Source organism: Bison bison, unplaced genomic scaffold, assembly GCF_000754665.1.
Source record: "Bison bison bison isolate TAMUID 2011002044 unplaced genomic scaffold, Bison_UMD1.0 scf7180017864471, whole genome shotgun sequence".
NCBI lineage: Eukaryota > Metazoa > Chordata > Mammalia > Artiodactyla > Bovidae > Bison > Bison bison.
The window spans coordinates 27,699,042-27,715,751 of NW_011495032.1; the positions used below are offsets into that span (position 1 = coordinate 27,699,042).

Sequence of the window (16,710 nt, forward strand, 5' to 3'; positions counted from 1 at the left end):
ACAGAAACATGTTTTTCAAAGGATGAGCTTGAGGTTCAATTGTAATTCTATTTGAGCCTAGAGACTTGGTATTAAAAAATGGGTTATGACCTGTTTTTTTCTTTTTCCTTCCCCCAAACATTTCCCTCCCCTGAGTTATAAGCTCAGCTTGGTAGAAGCAGAATATGTTTAAAAATCCATTATATTTTTTATTGGCTGGGACACTAATGGAAGGCTCCTCGACAGCTCTATTTTACAGGCTGAATACTTTAATTAGGCTGGTTACTGATCAGTTGTTGGGATATTGATTGTGTCATTTATCAAAGAGCCAGGAAAGCAGCAAAAAAATTTGTTGTTGTTGTTAAAGCCCTTGCCGACATAAGGTAGGTCCTACCTCACCTTCCTGCCAGGGCTCCAGCTTAAATTTAGGAGTAGCTTGCACCTGGTTTGGTTGAGTAGTGGTACGGGGCAAAGGGCACCCCTGGGGTGTGGAAAAAGTGTTATAGACCTTGATAAAAAGCAAAGGACCTGTAGTAGCTGAAAACATCTTAATTATGAAGAATGTATGCATTGAATGCTGTGAATATTTTGTTTAACTAGCAGGATACCAAGTTATTATAACTAAAAGAGAGGAGTATAAAATCAAATGCATTGTTTGGGTCAAATGCTCTTTTTCAGAAGGAAAGAGCTTTGGAGATCAATTTTATGTTTCTGTCTGGGGCATGTTCTTCTCACCAGTGGTCAAGGGAATGGTCCTGAGATGGCTTTCAGTTCACTTCTTTGAATCTATTAGGATGACACGTTATGTGAACCCAAGCAAAACCCAGTTCTCTGTGCCTTGTTCCTCTTGAATAGCGGCTAGAACTCCCTGCAGTCAGCCCCTTCTAATGTCTCGGGGGCATCTGGGGCACAGGCCATATGGGGGCATGATTATGAAGATAGCAGTTTTAAGTCTGAATTTGTTTACAGACTGTCAAAATAGAAGGGGGAAATATGGTAAAAGAGAAAACTCTCAGGAGAACCACTGTCTGGCAGTGTCACAGAAGTTTGTTACAGTTCCTGGCCAAAAAGCCTGGTGTCTGCAGTGGAGCTCTCCCGTGGCTTTTCAGTGGTAAACCTGTCTGGGTTCTGACTTGTCCTAAAGCATATGCACTTAGTCACCAAGCGGGGGAGAGAGAGAGGGGGGAACCATCTGGTTGGCAGAGAAACACCCTTGGCATGAACTGTATTCTTATGTTGACATTACCACAAGCTGCACTCCCAGATGGAAGAAAATGTGAAAGAAGACAGTTGTACGTGGCGGGAAAGAATCATAAAGTTAATCCCCTTTCGTACTGGCTATCAGCACTCCTAAGCCTTAACACCACAATGTCAGTAGTTTTTATTTCTTATTCAAAGATGTTTTAACTGATAGGAACATTTTGATTTTCCACTGTCCAGGATTTCCATGCCAGAGAATCTTGAAAAATTATTTGAAAGTTGATCATTCTTTCACTTTGCTTTCATTGACAAAGTTGGGACATGTTACAAAAGTGAATGTAGTTCTTGTTTTCGTTCCTTAGGAGCCTACAGAATGTGGGGCATTTTCTAAGCCCTGCTTTGAGAACTGTCAAAATGCTGTAACCACCTCCAGGAGAAATGATAATAGTACATTGCATCCATTTGGCACGTACAGTCCACAAGACAAACAGAAAGGTAAGGCTCTCTACTGAAAATTATCTACTGCAAGTGGTGTGAGAAAACACAAGTGTTTATTTAAAAAAAAAAAAAAAAAGAGGAACAAAGGGGAATTAATTAGACTAAGTGCAGACTTCGTTACTCTGAGTCCTGAACACTGAGAGAAGGGTGGGGGAGCTGACTCACAAGTTGTGAAGCAGATTCCTGGCATTGCCTCCAGTTTAAGTGACAGTTTCTGTGCTTGCTGCCCCAAACATGGAGGGTTATGTATAAAACAAACCATGCCTGCAGAAACAAAATGACAAACCATTATTTTTGTTTAAGAATATTTTAATATTGGAAGTTACCAAGTGTAAATAATAATTCAACTCACAATATATATGGACTGGTATTAAACCATGGAGTGATCATAGCACAATTTGCAGATTTATGCTTATTTTTGAGTGGTAAATGCCATGAACCATGACCATGATTATCTTGTACACGTCACATTTCTAGTGGAGTTTTACATGTAAAAGCCTTAGATTTTCCTCTTTCTGTTTTCAAAAATTATGCTTTAGGCCACCAAGAAATTTATTTCCCTGCTTCTCCTTTCTGTTTAGTAACTTTAATTTTTTTTTGTACTACAAAAGCAATAGATATTCATGACAGAATATTAAGAGAAAGGCAATAAAGAGAAGATTTAATGTTTCTCATGTGTGTGTGCGCTAAGTTGCTTCAATTGTGTCTGACTCTTTGTGACTCTGTGCCATAGCCTGCCAGCCTCCTCTGTCCATGGGACTCTTCAGGCAAGAATACCAGGGTTGGTTGCCATGCTCTCCTCCAGGGGATCTTCCCAACCCAGGGACTGGACCCACATCTCTTATGAGAAACTGACTTGACTTTCTGTCAGTATGTCTTTTCCCATCTTAATACAATTAAATATTTTCTTGACAAAGCAGGATTTCCTTCTGAGTCCTTCTGTCACAAAGGCAGGAAGAATCTGGGTAAGGAACAGCAGGTTCCCCTCACACCAGAAATGCCTTCTCTTGACCATGTCCCAATAATGACCAAGAACGTTTCCAGCCCTTATATAACTTGACAGGCATTTAATTCTCAAGCATCACATAGTCCAGTGACAATCCAAATTCAGGGTTTTATTCCTTGTTTAATATGATGTTCAAAGGAACATTGGACACATTCCCTCCTATCTTGTTTCATTTTCAGTGCTTGTAAAATATTTCGCTGAAGTGAGAATTACATGGTATATTTTTAGAGGACATTGAGACACTCAAGGAAATGGGATAATATCTCTAGGAAGGCTGGCAGAGGCAAACATAATGAAACTATAAAACTAGTTAAAGTGTAAGGATACACCCAGAAAAAAAAATATTTAAATAATAAAATCCATTCAAAACACATGCTGAAAATAAGATGCAGTGATACTTTGGAACTTCAGTAGAATGTTCTAAGTTTGTATTTCCCTGAACAATGAGAGTCCTTTAGGCACAGAACCACTGGAAGGTTCTGTCTGTTCTCTTCCTCCTGAGACATGGATCCATGGTCCACCAGGTACCTGCTACACTTCCTCCTCCTACCTCAACTTTCCAAGGTAACATTAAAAATCCAGCTCTTTTAAAATTCTATTAGACATTATTTCTTTAAAAAGCACAGAAAATCCATTATTATTTCCTTGTGGTTCTGTGATACAATACTCATTTATAAGAATTTGACCTATCAAAGCATAGACTTGTTAAATTTTAACTGTAATAGGCCAGTAGATGGAACACTCTTACTTTTTATATAAGCTTATTGACTGAAAGAGAATACTGTAGAAGAATACTGTGCTCGTCACTTCTTTGTAGGATTAATAACATTTTCAGTTTTGAGAACCATTGAGAGTTCCTGAGTTTCAGATGCACATGAGGTGGTCATAGGCCACTGAGACTCATGAAACATGAGTGATGTTGACTTGCCACCACCCAGGTTTCTAAGGAGCTCCTTTAGAAAAACAAGATTGACTTGACAAAATGTAATGTCTAATGAGGAGAGGAACTGTTACAGCCAAAACATTAACTTTTTTTTCTTCCCTTCCTCCTTTCCTTTGTATATTTAAAAGTCCAATGTTGATATGCTGTGTTCCATCTATTTTTGTAATAATAGTACGTACCACCCACTGTTCTACTGTTATTTTTTATATATATACATAATCCTGTCGAGCTGTTAGAGAGAAAAGGCATTCTTAAAACTAACATTTGTAGAAATTATAACACCAGAAAATTCACATTTGTGTTGGAGAATTGCTCACAATGCCTGCAGCGGAATGAGTGTGGGGCTCCAGGGTGGGAATAATGATGGAGGTTGTCTCCCAGGGGTTCACTATAAAATCCGATTAGGCATTTGAATGGTAATGAAGTGCACACACACTACATTTTCTGAAGATTCTTTCTGGCAGATCTCACCCTGGGCCAAGTAATAGCCGAAGTACAGTTTACCTCTGGTTTGTTCTTCCCTCTCCTCCCGTTGTTCTCATCTCCCTTTTGTGCTCTACTCCTGCTTCCTCCCCACTTTTAGTTCCTGAGAACTCCAGCTCTTGCCCCAAGCACCTGTGGCCCCAAGGCGGCCCAGGATCACCCACTGAGGTCTTCTCAGGCCTTTCACCCACACTCCAAACCAGATGTTTTAATTCTGTATCCTGTCCCACTGAACCCATGTGCCTCGGGGTCCTTTGAAGAGACACATAAGAGTGCGATTATGTACAATATGTCCCCTCCTGAGAACTTGCATGTATCCACCCCCGAATAGCATGTAAGGCACTGCCTCTGCAGTGATGATCAGAAATTGAATTATACTTTTCAACTTGACTGATGATTATGGGATAACTTCATTGTGTAGAATGTGATAGGCTGCAACGATGAACACAATGTTGTTATTGTTCTCAACAATAGTCTAAAGCAGAGGTCAGCAGACTTTGTCTGTAAAGGGCCATAAAATACATTTTAGGCTTTTTGGACCATAGGATCTCTGTTGTAGCTCCTCACCTCTGCCACGGTAGTGTGCAATCAGCCATAGACAGTATGTTCATGATTGTGTTCAATGAAAGTTTATGTACAAAATCAGTTGGTAGGCTGGTTTGGGGCCAGGGCCATAGCTTGCTGCTGCTGCTGCTGACATGAACCCTTTGTCCTTCTTTTCTGATTTGCCCTTGCAGAATGGATCCTATAAAATAAGTCACAACAATAAAAGATGGAGATTAAAATAAGGGTCATTAGGTCATAAATGAAGTAGTAACTAGATGTACAGTATTTTATAGGCAATATGTAAAATATCCATCAAGACCTACCTTGTATATTCAGTGGGATCCAGAAATACTGTTTTTAGGAGACAAGAATTGTAGATTTTCACGATGATAAAGACCTTAACAAATGTGTTTGGATGAAGATGAAAAAAAAATTCTTTACAGCAAGTGGATCTGTTGTTAAAAAGTACTAAGGATAATCACAACATTGTTGATCAACTATACTCCCATATAAAGTAAAAAGTTAAAAAAAAAAACTACCAAGGATAAAGAGTCATCAAAGAAAACACATCTGCACCTATCATCACTTTAAAAACACGCAGATTATTCATGTGAATAAAATAAAAATTGAAGTTAATGATCATAATAAACTTGAAGTAGCCAGTTCAGTTCAGTTCAGTCGCTCAGTCGTGTCCGACTCTTTGCCACCCCATGAATCGCAGCACACCAGGCCTTCCTATCCATCACCAACTCCCGGAGTTCACTCAGACTCACGTCCATCGAGTTGGTGATGCCATCCAGCCATCTCATCCTCTGTCGTCCCCTTCTCCTCCTCCCAATCCCTCCCAGCATCAGAGTCTTTTCCAATGAGTCAGCTCTTCGCATGAGGTGGCCAAAGTACTGGAGTTTCAGCTTTAGCATCATTCCCTCCAAAGAAATCCCAGGACTGATCTCTTTCAGAATGGACTGGTTGGATCTCCTTGCAGTCCAAGGGACTCTCAAGAGTCTTCTCCAACACCACAGTTCAAAAGCATCAATTCTTCAGCGCTCAGCCTTCTTCACAGTCCAACTCTCACATCCATACATGACCACAGGAAAAACCATAGCCTTGACTAGACGGACCTTTATTGGCAAAGTAATGTCTCTGCTTTTGAATATGCTATCTAGGTTGGTCATAACTTTCCTTCCAAGGAGTAAGCATCTTTTCATTTAATTTCATGGCTGCAAACACCATCTGCAGTGATTTTGGAGCCCCAAAAAATAAAGTCTGACACTGTTTCCACTGTTTCTCCATCTAGAGGACATGCTAAAGAAGAAGAATGAGAGGCGAAAGAGGAGGACATGGATGAATTTATATGTAGTGCAGTAAGAGAAATAAATATAGACAAGTAGATGATAGATTGATAGCTTATCGCAAAAGCAGCACGTGGTAAATGTTACACAAGAATTAGTTTTTGTAATATTAACAGATAAACTGAAAGTGTCAGTGGATAAAGATAGTGAGGATGTATTTCTTGCTAATATCACAGCCCAGTGAGAACTGAGGGACCTGGGCTCTTTCCATTGGAAGCTGGCCATCTTCTGGTGCCTCATCCACTTATGGTTGCAGCAGGCAGATGGGAAAGGGGGAGAAGTTGCATTTAGCCTTTCTTAAGCATTGAAACTGGACACAACATTGACCATAGTAACTTACTTTCTATTGTCCAGAACTGGTCTTGTTATAAAAAGGGGTGGAAAATGGGGTTGATGCTCTAGATGTGTACGAGGAAGAAAGGAAGACCATAGGTACTGGGAGCACTAGAATTCTCTGCCACTGTTGTAAAAATACCAATAGATCCCAGAAACCAACAGTGAAGGTTTCATAGAAAAGGTGATATTTGAGGTGGACCTTGGGAGAAGGGTGGAACTTTTAATGGATGAAATGGGTTTTGCAATTATATGAGCAAGTACACTGGGGTAGAAAAGCCTGGCCTTGGGGTCTAGAATTGTAAATGGTCTCTAGTGGCTAATGTGTAATAGATAAAGTTAACTGCCAGGGACAGAGACTTTTATACTCTAGGCAATTGTGTGCAACTGAAAATTTTTTGATCAGGCAGTTATATGATCACAGCTATGTTTGCCACTAGTGAAAAAATGAACTGAGAAGTTGAGGATAAAAGATCAGAACTGATAGAAAAGATGTGGTCCTCATATGTCCTTTATTCCAATTTACCTTGTAGACTTTCTGCTCTGTGTGCATGTGTGCTAAGTTGCTTCAGTCGTGCCCAATTCTTTGTGACCCTATGGACTATAGTCTGCCAAGCTTCTCTGTCCATGGGATTTTCCAGGCAAGAATACTGGAGTGGGTTGCCATGCCCTCCTCCAAGGGATCTTCCTGACCCAGGAATCAAACCCGAGTCTCTTATATCTCCTGCATTGGCAGGTGTGTGTGTGTGTGTGTGTGTGTGCATGTGTGTTTTCTTTTTTACCACTAGCGCCATCTCTCAGCAAATCTTTGACTGCTGCATATTACCAGGTCACTGGAGGTGGAGGACAGTGCTGACCGCTTTGTTCTTCGTGCTTCTGTACTCTGATCATCTGACTTACCAGATTCCTGCTTCAAGTCTCATTTTCAGGGATATTTCAGCAGTGCTAGAACTGCCTCCATTTTATACTAGTCTGTGATGCAGAGCTTTGAACAAGTCCTTCCCTGGTGTATTCATCAGGGTTCTCCAGAGAAACAGAACCAATGGAATGTATATGTGAGTATATGTATGTCTCTCTGTGTGTGTATTACATATACATACATATGTAGAGATTTATTGTAAAAGGTTGGGTAACATGATTATAGAGGAAGGCAAGTCCCAAGACCTGCAGGGTAAGTGGGCAAGCTAAGACCTAGAAGAAAGAGCCAATGGTGTAGTCCCTGTCTGAAGGGGCTAGCAGGATCAAGAACCAGGAAAAGCCAGTGGTTCAGTTTGAATCCAAGGGCAGGAAAAAAGCCAGTGTCTCAGTTTGAAGGCAGTCAGGCAGGAAGAATTCTCTCCTACTTAGAGGAAGGTCAGCCTTTTTGTTCAGGCCATCAACAGATTGAAAGTGGCCCACCCACATAGGGGCAGTTGCTCAGTGGTAAAGAATCCACCTGTACTTCAGGAGCTGCAGGAGACTCAGATTCAATCCCTGGGTTGGGAAGATCCCCTGGAGGAGGACATGGCAACCCATTCCATATTCTTGCCTGGAGAATCCCATGGACAGAGAACCCTGGTGGGATACAGTCCATACGTTCACAGAGTCAGACATGACTGAAGCGACTGAGCATGCGTTCATACCCACATATGGGAGGGGTGCAATCTACTTTGTCTGCTGATTTCAATCACTATCACTCCAAAACAACCAGACAGAATACCGAGTGTCTTGGCACCCTGAGCCCAGTCAAGTTGACACATAAAATTAGCCATCAAACCTGGTGTGTGGGCAGGTCAGAGCAGATTGCTACCAGCAGCATTTCTCAAGGACAAAGAGATTATTTCCTTGTTCCATCAACAGAGTCAACTTTCTAGTAGAATCTCACTATAACAGATCCATAGCAAGTTTATGGCATACAGATTAATAATCCTTTTTTGTGCTTATTGGCACTTTGTGTTTATAAATCACTGTTTGAATATGCACAGTCTTATATAATCCTGTGCTCTTCCAATGAAAGTATTCGTTTCCCTACTATGTAGATTTAAAAACCAAAGTTTATAGAAGTTGAGTAGTTTTCTTAAGTCCATACAGCATAACAGGCCGTGATTGGAAATATGTAGTTTTGCAACACAAACCATACTCTTAACCATTATGCATACAATTTTTTCATACATTATTTAATAATTTATTTTTTGATAAGGGTTAAATCAAGCTCAACATTCATAAAATGAAGATCATAGCATCTGGTCCCATCACTTCATGGCAAATAGATGGGGAAACAGTGTCAGACTTTATTTTTGGGGGCTCCAAAATCACTGAAGATGGTGATTGTAGCCATGAAATTGAGAAATGCTGCTCCTTGGAAGAAAAGTTATGACCAACCTAGATAGCATATTGAAAAGCAGAGACATTACTTTGCCTACAAAGGTCCATCTTTGTCAAGGCTATGGTTTTTCCTGTGGTCATGTATGGATGTGAGAGTTGGACTGTGAAGAAAGCTGAGTACCAAAGAATTGATGCTTTTGAACTGTGGTGTTGGAGAAGACTCTTGAGAGTCCCTTGGACTGCAAGGAGATCCAACCAGTCCATTCTGAAGGAGATCAGCCCTGGGATTTCTTTGGAAGGAATGATGCTAAAGCTGAAACTCCAGTACTTTGGCCACCTCATGTGCAGAGTTGACTCACTGGAAAAGACCCTGATGCTGGGAGGGATTGGGGGCAGGAGGAAAAGGTGATGACAGAGGATGAGATGGCTGGATGGCATCACCGACTCGATGGATGTGAGTTTGAGTGAACTCTGGGAGTTGGTAATGGACAGGGAGGCCTGGCGTGCTGTGATTCATGAGGTTGCAAAGAGTTGGACCCAACTGAGCAACTGAACTGAACTGAAATAATACTTAAAGCTAAACTCAATGCTTGGTACACAGAAAGATCTCAAAAATCCTTGTTATTAGTTGTAATATTCAGTATACATGTCTATTTACTTTTCATATAAAATAGACTGAGAAGTAAACAGTTTTTGTGGGTAGGAAAACCAGGATTCAGACCCTAGTCTTCTGCTCCCTAGGCCCCAAACTTAGGGTTTTCCAATACAATGTAGATGCAAGAAGAATTTTGTTTTTAAACCTCTACGGTGTCTAAACGGTGAGTAGATATACTGTATCTCATGATTTTTTAAGTACTTTTTGTCACTGAGGCCAATGCTTAAATCACCATCTAATCCACAGCATTCATTACAGAATCTTGTTTACCAAAATGTTAAGTCATTAAAAAAAATGGCTTGTTAATCTTCTACAAATCACAAGTAATGAATATGTGTCAGCCATTTTGAGATGGGAAAATGTAGTTAAGATGCACGGACTTCACTTGCCAGGGGTTCCCAGCGGGTCACCATCGTAAAAGCATATTAGCAGGCTACGATTTCTTCATACAGGCTGTATTAGTGCACATATGAGCCCTTCAGTTCTGTATGAGGACTTATTTATTTCATGGTTGGTTTCTGCGTTGGTGAAAATTATGTCTGAGAGATGGACTGGAACAAATCCAGGCACCAAACAGTTCTGCCTCCAGTTTCCTACAGCTTTATTTGTTCTTTGTTTGTAGACCTATTGCTTCCCAGTGACGGATGGGCTGAGAGCGAAGTACCACCTTCTCCCCAACCACATCCCGTTCTGGAATTGGGCCTTGAAGATTACAGCCACAGGTATCGATAAAATGATATATCGTAAATGTTCCCTGTTATGGTTCTTCTGGGAAAACCCAGCAACCTTATTTTAACTCTATTTCTTTCCAGAATGGAAATCTCATAGTATCTATAATTCCTTTCCAGTGAAAACTTCTTATAGCTAATATTGACACCTCAGATGGTTCATTTTCGCCTCCTGGAATTTGAGATTCATCATATATTATTAAAATATATGGGGAAATTGTTGAATCTTTTTTTTTACCAAGTTAAAAACTAGAGAGATGGAACTCAAAAAAAGTTATATGGGAGGGTATAAAACAAAACTGAGAAGACATAAAGCTCCTTTTTTTTTTAATTTGTAATTGGCAAATTCTAAAAGTATCTTAAAAATATATGTTCCAAGAAAGTTAATGGAATCTAAAAATTAAAGCAACAGCATATGTAATCTAAACTATTGAAAAGAATGCCCAATATTATATCCATTCTGTAATAGAAACAAAAAAATCAATAATGTTTAGACTCACACAAGCATGAGAAAGAGAGATTTACTAAGCATACACACCATTTGAATAGTAGAATTCATAGATTTTGTTCTTCTGATGAGTTTTAAAAATCATTAACTTGTCCCTTAGCTATTTTCTATATTTATTATGGCTGTTAAAAATTGGATATTTTATTCCATTGTTGCCCCATGGTAGTCCTGTGAGATTTTTTTCATTTATCTTGCAGCAAGGCTGGTGTCATCACTATTATGCTTTTTATTACAATCTGCTAAAAATAAAACAAGAGTATAGCTACCTCTATTAGCCAAAATCTTACGCTATCTCCTATTCCTACATTTCTGAAGTCAAATATCTTACTCAAACAATTTCTTCAACTAGACTGATAATCATAATAATGTTCTAGATCAATATCTCTGGGGGTTTATTGAGCAAAAATCTGGACATATTTGATTTTGCTTGTTTATTTCCATTGCCTGCCTTTAGTCTGAATCAAAAATGACAGTTTGGTAGCATTAAAATTCCCCTGTTGAAAATAATTTCACTCACCTACCTTATTGTTTATCCAGGGTATATGCACAAAACTGCTAGAACAATGCAGAGTTAAATCAGATATAAACCTGTCATGATGTATTTATAATAAATATTTATTTGGTCTTAATCCCATTTCTGGCACTGACCCCTAAAAACCTTGAAATTTCCTAAGTATTGAGAGTGATAAAGGTGTCTTATGTAAATGAAGTGGCTTTTGGAAGCATCTAAGGAAGGAGATTGGTTGCCAGTGGAGCCAGTCTTGTGCTTTGAGGGTTGGAACTTCAATCCCATCTAGAGAAATGGGCCCTGAATCAGTTGACCATGGCCAATGATTTAATCAGTCTTGCCTTAGTAATGGGGGCTTCTTAGGTGGTGCTCGTGGTAAGCAACATACCTCCCCACTGCAGGAGACCTAAGAGATGAGGGTTCGATCCCTGGATCAGGAAGATGCCCTGGAGAAGGAAATATCAACCCACTCCAGTATTCTTGCCTGGAGAATCCCATGGACAGAGGAGTCTGGTGGGCTGTGGTTCATAGGGTTGCAAAGAGTCAGACACAACTAAAGCAACTTCGTGTGTAGGCATGCCTGTTTTATGAAACCTCCATAAAACCCCAGAATGACAGGGTTTGGAGACCTTCTGAGTTGGTAAATATGTGGAGATGTGAGGAGAGGGGTGCATTTAGAGTACAGAAGCTAGGAGCCCCTTCCCACATACTTTGCCTCACGCAGCTCTACATGAGGCAGTTCCTAAGTTTTATCCTTAAACAATAAACCAGTGAGCTAGGAAGTAACATGTTTCTCTGAGTTCTGTAAAGTGAAAGTGAAGTCGCTCAGTTGTGTCCAACTCTTTACAGCCACATGGACTGTAGCCTACCAGGCTCCTCCATCCGTGGTATTTTCCAGGCATGAATACTGGAGTGGGTTGCAATTTCCTTCTCCAGGAGATCTTCCTGACCCAGGGATTGAACCTGGATCTCCCGCATTGTAGGCAGACGCTTTACCATCTGAGCCACCAGGGAAGATAGAGTTCTGTAAGCCACTCTCAAGTACTGATCAAACCCAAGGATAGAAAGGAAAGAGGTAGGATGTGCAGTTTAGGTTAGGAAAAGCAAATGAGGAGAGAGGGAAAATGCAGTGTGTTCAATGTGGTGAAACATATAGTATCTGGGAAAGAAGTTATGGCAAGGGCATGGCCAGCCATTCTCCGTGAGCACCATGCTTCTCCAGAGAGCTGTGGAGAAGCATTGAAGGGTTTGAAGGTGGGAGGTGACAATATCACGATACGTGAGTACAGTCGTGGAGGATAAATGGATAAGGGAAGCCAGAGACAGGGATACTAGTCTGAAACCACCAGCAAGAGAAGAGAGGGGCTTGAAAAAAAGAAAGAGCAGCATAGCTGGAGTCAAGAAGGGACAAAGTCAAAGAAATTTTTGAAATGGAATGAACAAATCTAAAGCTTTGAATCACTCAATCTCTCTTTCTCTCTCTCCCCCTACCCCCCTGGGATTCTGTGACCTGTACCATCCTACAAGCTGCTGTGTTGCCTAGGTGACCAGCAGCCATGGGGATTTGGATGTGTGAAACTTAGAGTGAAGGAAGCCTTGGAAGGGAGCCAGGAGGGTTCAGCAAATGAGGCTGTCCTATCTTTAAAAAAAAAAAGAAAGAAAAAAGGTAAAAGCCCTCTGAAAGGAAAAAGTAGTGCTTTAAAGGATGGAACCAGTCTTATGAAACAGAAAACTATTAATTCGCAAGGAGTGAAAAACAAATTTCATCAGGCTAAATTTGTGCCTATACTCTGAACCCAGATGAAATCAGGAGTTGAAGTCACTTGTTTGTAGTGATATGGTCTTCCCAGGTGGCACTAGTGGTAAAGAACTCACCTGCCAGTGCATGAGATGTAAGAGATGTGGGTTCAGTCCCTGGGTTGGAAAGATTCCCTGGAGGAGGGCATGGCAACCCACGTCAATAATTATTTGACAAAAATTCAGAATGTGTCTAAATTAAAAACATACATATGTGTGTGTGTATATTTGTGTGTGTGTGTGTGTATATATATGTATGTATGTACATATATCGGAGAAGGCAATGGCACCCCACTCCAGTACTCTTGCCTGGAAAACCCCATGGACAAAGGAGCCTGGTGGGCTGCAGTCCGTGGGGTCGCTAGGAGTCGGACACGACTGAGCAACTTCACTTTCACTTTTCACTTTCATGCATTGGAGAAGGAAATGGCACCCCATTCCAGTGTTCTTGCCTGGAGAATCCCAGGGATGGGGGAGCCTGGTGGGCTGCCCTCTATGGGGTCACACAGAGTCGGACACAACTGAAGCAACTTAGCAGCAGCAGCAGGTACATATATATGAAAGAAATATATTATCTACCATGGTGTCTCAGAAAGAGATTAAGGCAAATCAACAGCAGACAGAATATATTGAATGTGGTTAGCTGTTCACAGCACTTGGTTATTCCCTATGTGTTCACAGTTTCTCCCCCCCTTGGTTCTCTCTGAGTTCTGTCTCTCCTTCCGTGTCTCTTCCCATACACGTGACCTACGTCTACCCTCATAGTAACCAAACGCTAAAGATAATCCATGGCCACCTGAGACTTTAGACATAATTATTTTGGCATGCCCTTCGAAACCTCCCCCTGCCTTTTTATTTCAGATGGTTCTCCTTGAACGTTCATGGCAGGTCTTGTAGGTCTTTCACATTCCTGATTTGTCATCATGTTTGGGACACTGGCATATGTTTCGTGCTACCTTTATTTATTCATTATGCAGCATCATCTGACATTGACTATCATTTCTCTTTGATAGATTCCCTGGTTGTTCATGCTGAAAACACAGTCTTTATCTAGGATATGCCTTTGGCCTGCTGTCAACTTGCATCTTCCACTGCGGCCCACTCAGCCATGAGCACATGCTAACTGCTTTCAAAATTAAAATATGTCATACTTTATAGTTAATTATTGTGTCACTGTCTCACACCAAAAAATTCTAATATGTAGCATAAAATTACAAACTGTTTTACTAGTCTAATGAGTCTAATGTTATTTTACTAGTCTAAGTTATTTTCCCATTAGTCAATTCAATACTACACACATTTAAGTACAAGTTCATATTAGCTCGAAGCCTACCGTGCCTCATATAACACCTCCTTCCTTTCTTCCTTACATATATGCCAATCTGATACCAGCCTAATTTCCATTTTGTACCATGGCAAGAGAGGTCCTTTTATTGAAGGCTTTCAAAGTGTATACTTGTCCATGTTCAAAACAACAGTAACAGAAGTATATATCATCATGACTAATGTAATGGACATATCCAGGTTTGCCTGTGTTTATTACATATATATATATATACATGCACATATATGTGAATATATGTTGCATTCATATGTACATATTTACAAAGCAGATTTTTATTTCTTTGATCATCTTTGATGGTATCTCTGCATCTGTACAAAAAATTCACTTTATTTAGACTGATCCTTACTTGATGTTACTATATTGCTGTCTTGTTTTTTCAATGGAGATGGGGTTAATTGTTTCCCAAGAGTTTGGGAAAATTTGAGTTCTTATTCTTAATTTGACAAATAATGCCTAGTTTGGTAAAGCATTCTAAAACAGTAAAGTGAATTAACCAAAACATTACACAGTTGGGTGGATTCCCATAGTCTGCCTTGAGCAGAGCACTTGAAATGCAGCGTGATTTCTTTTAATGAGGAATATTCATGTTGTTCTACATTTTCTCCCAAAAGGTTTTCATTATAACATGTGGCATATGTTTTGATTAACCCTTTAGTTTTCTTTTATTTCACAACATGTACCACTCTGTTGAAATTAAAAAAAAAAAAAACCTAACCTAAAATGCAAGCTGCATAAGAGCATGTGTGAAACTGTACTAAGAGGTAAAGGATGCAGTTCTATGGAGGCAGGATTAGCAACAACCTGCATCCCAGGCTGGCCACCATTTTAGACAAAGATCTTGCGGCTCTGGGAAAAGTTCAAGTAGCCACAAGCTGGTCCTGACTTCGCCAGTGGCCAGCTGTTGTGACCTTGGAATATCAGTCTCCTCTTTGGGCCTCAGTGTCTTACCTACAAGATGAAGAGTTAGATGAGGTGACTTTAATGACTTCCAACTCTTCGATTCTCTGGTTCCATGAAGGTCATGAGTCTCTCTGACACTAAAACCATATCATCACAAGAGATCAAAGGATGAAAACTAAGTGCAAATAAAGGTCGGATAACACATTTAAAGGCAAGTGCTTCCAAAACATCAAGGTTCAAAGGAAAGCTCACATTCACCATGGCATCTCAGAATTCCTCTTTAAAGTGAACTAAAACAATTAAAATATTCTATTATGCCAGGCCAGTCAGTAGCACTAGTGGATCAGGATTTATGTTTGCAGTTAACGTATTTTGCCACCATCACTAGATACCCCATCTAATATGTTTGACATCAGTAGCTTTCTTGGCTGAGAATGTAGCCAGACACCAAGAAAGAAGCCAAAGCGGGGAGGCGGGGAAGGAGAAAAGAAAAACTTTCATAATTCTAAAGAGTAGCTTTAAACTTCTTGAGCAGTTTTCATGAAAAAGACACAGTTGTCTCTCGGTATCCATGAGGAATTTGTTCCAGGACTCCCAGGGGTACTAAAACCTGCAGGTACTCAAGTCCCTGGTATAAAATGGTATACTGTTGTATACAGCATCCTCCCATATGCTTCAAACCACTTAATACAACGTAGATGCCATGTAAATAGTTGTCAGAGCATGGGAAATTCAAGTTTTGCTTTTTGAAACTTTCCAGAATTTTTTCTTTTCTGAATATTGTTGGTCCCAGGTTGGATGATCCTTAAATGCCATGCTGAGGATACGGAGGATAGACTGTGTAATTTTTTTTTGCTGAAGAGTTCCTTAGACCCTCATTCAAAGACCAGGCTAAGCTACAGAAACAAAGGAAAGGATTAAAGTTTACTTTTGTAAGCTTTTGTTGAGCTCTTACTGTATATTAGGCACTATTGTCAGTATTTAACATATCATCGTTTATTTCACCCTTATGACAACTTTATTAAGTAAATTCTATTACTGTCCACTTCTTAAAAAGATTCTTTTCTGTTATGGTTGGCTACAGGCTATTGAATATAGTTTCCTGTGCTATATACACTGTCCATTTTATGCATTAGGCCACCTACCCTGGCATCTCACTCCCAAGCGCGTGGCCTTAAACCTTATTGTGTATTTGTGTATGTGTGTGTGTGTGTGTGGTCACTAGTGTCCGACTCTTTGCGACTCCATGGACCGTAGCCCACCAGGCTCTTCTGTCCGTGGAATCTCCAGGCAGGAATACTGGAGTGGGTTGGCATGTCCTTCTCCAGGGGATCTTCCTGACCCAGGGATAGAACTTGGGTCTCCCGCATTGCAGGCAGATTCTTGACCATCTAAGCCACCAGAGAAGTCCACAAATCTTATACCACAGCTCCTTCTAAATAGGAGAGAAGGGCTTTTAGTCACAAGCCCACGGAAAGTCTGACAAAAACAGAGAAGCCAAAAAAAAAAAAAAAAAAAGCAAACTGTAAAAAAAATCAAGTAACTTGAAAAGCAAAAACTTAACAGTCATTTGAAAAGCAAAAGCAGGTCTATTTATTTATCTGCTTATTTCCTAAATGCTCCTA

The 16,710-nt window shown here is 40.2% G+C and overlaps 1 protein-coding gene across 2 annotated transcripts in view; it reads left to right on the forward strand.

Annotated features, from left to right (window-relative positions):
• PARD3B (par-3 family cell polarity regulator beta) overlaps nucleotides 1-16,710 on the forward strand; it is a 1,088,076-nt gene that overhangs the window by 634,475 nt on the left and 436,891 nt on the right. For both annotated transcript variants that reach the window (XM_010861024.1, XM_010861023.1), the window contains 2 exons: nucleotides 1,542-1,674; nucleotides 9,922-10,021. In XM_010861024.1, the coding sequence (XP_010859326.1) occupies nucleotides 1,542-1,674; nucleotides 9,922-10,021 (233 nt within the window). The remainder of the gene's footprint in view (nucleotides 1-1,541; nucleotides 1,675-9,921; nucleotides 10,022-16,710) is intronic.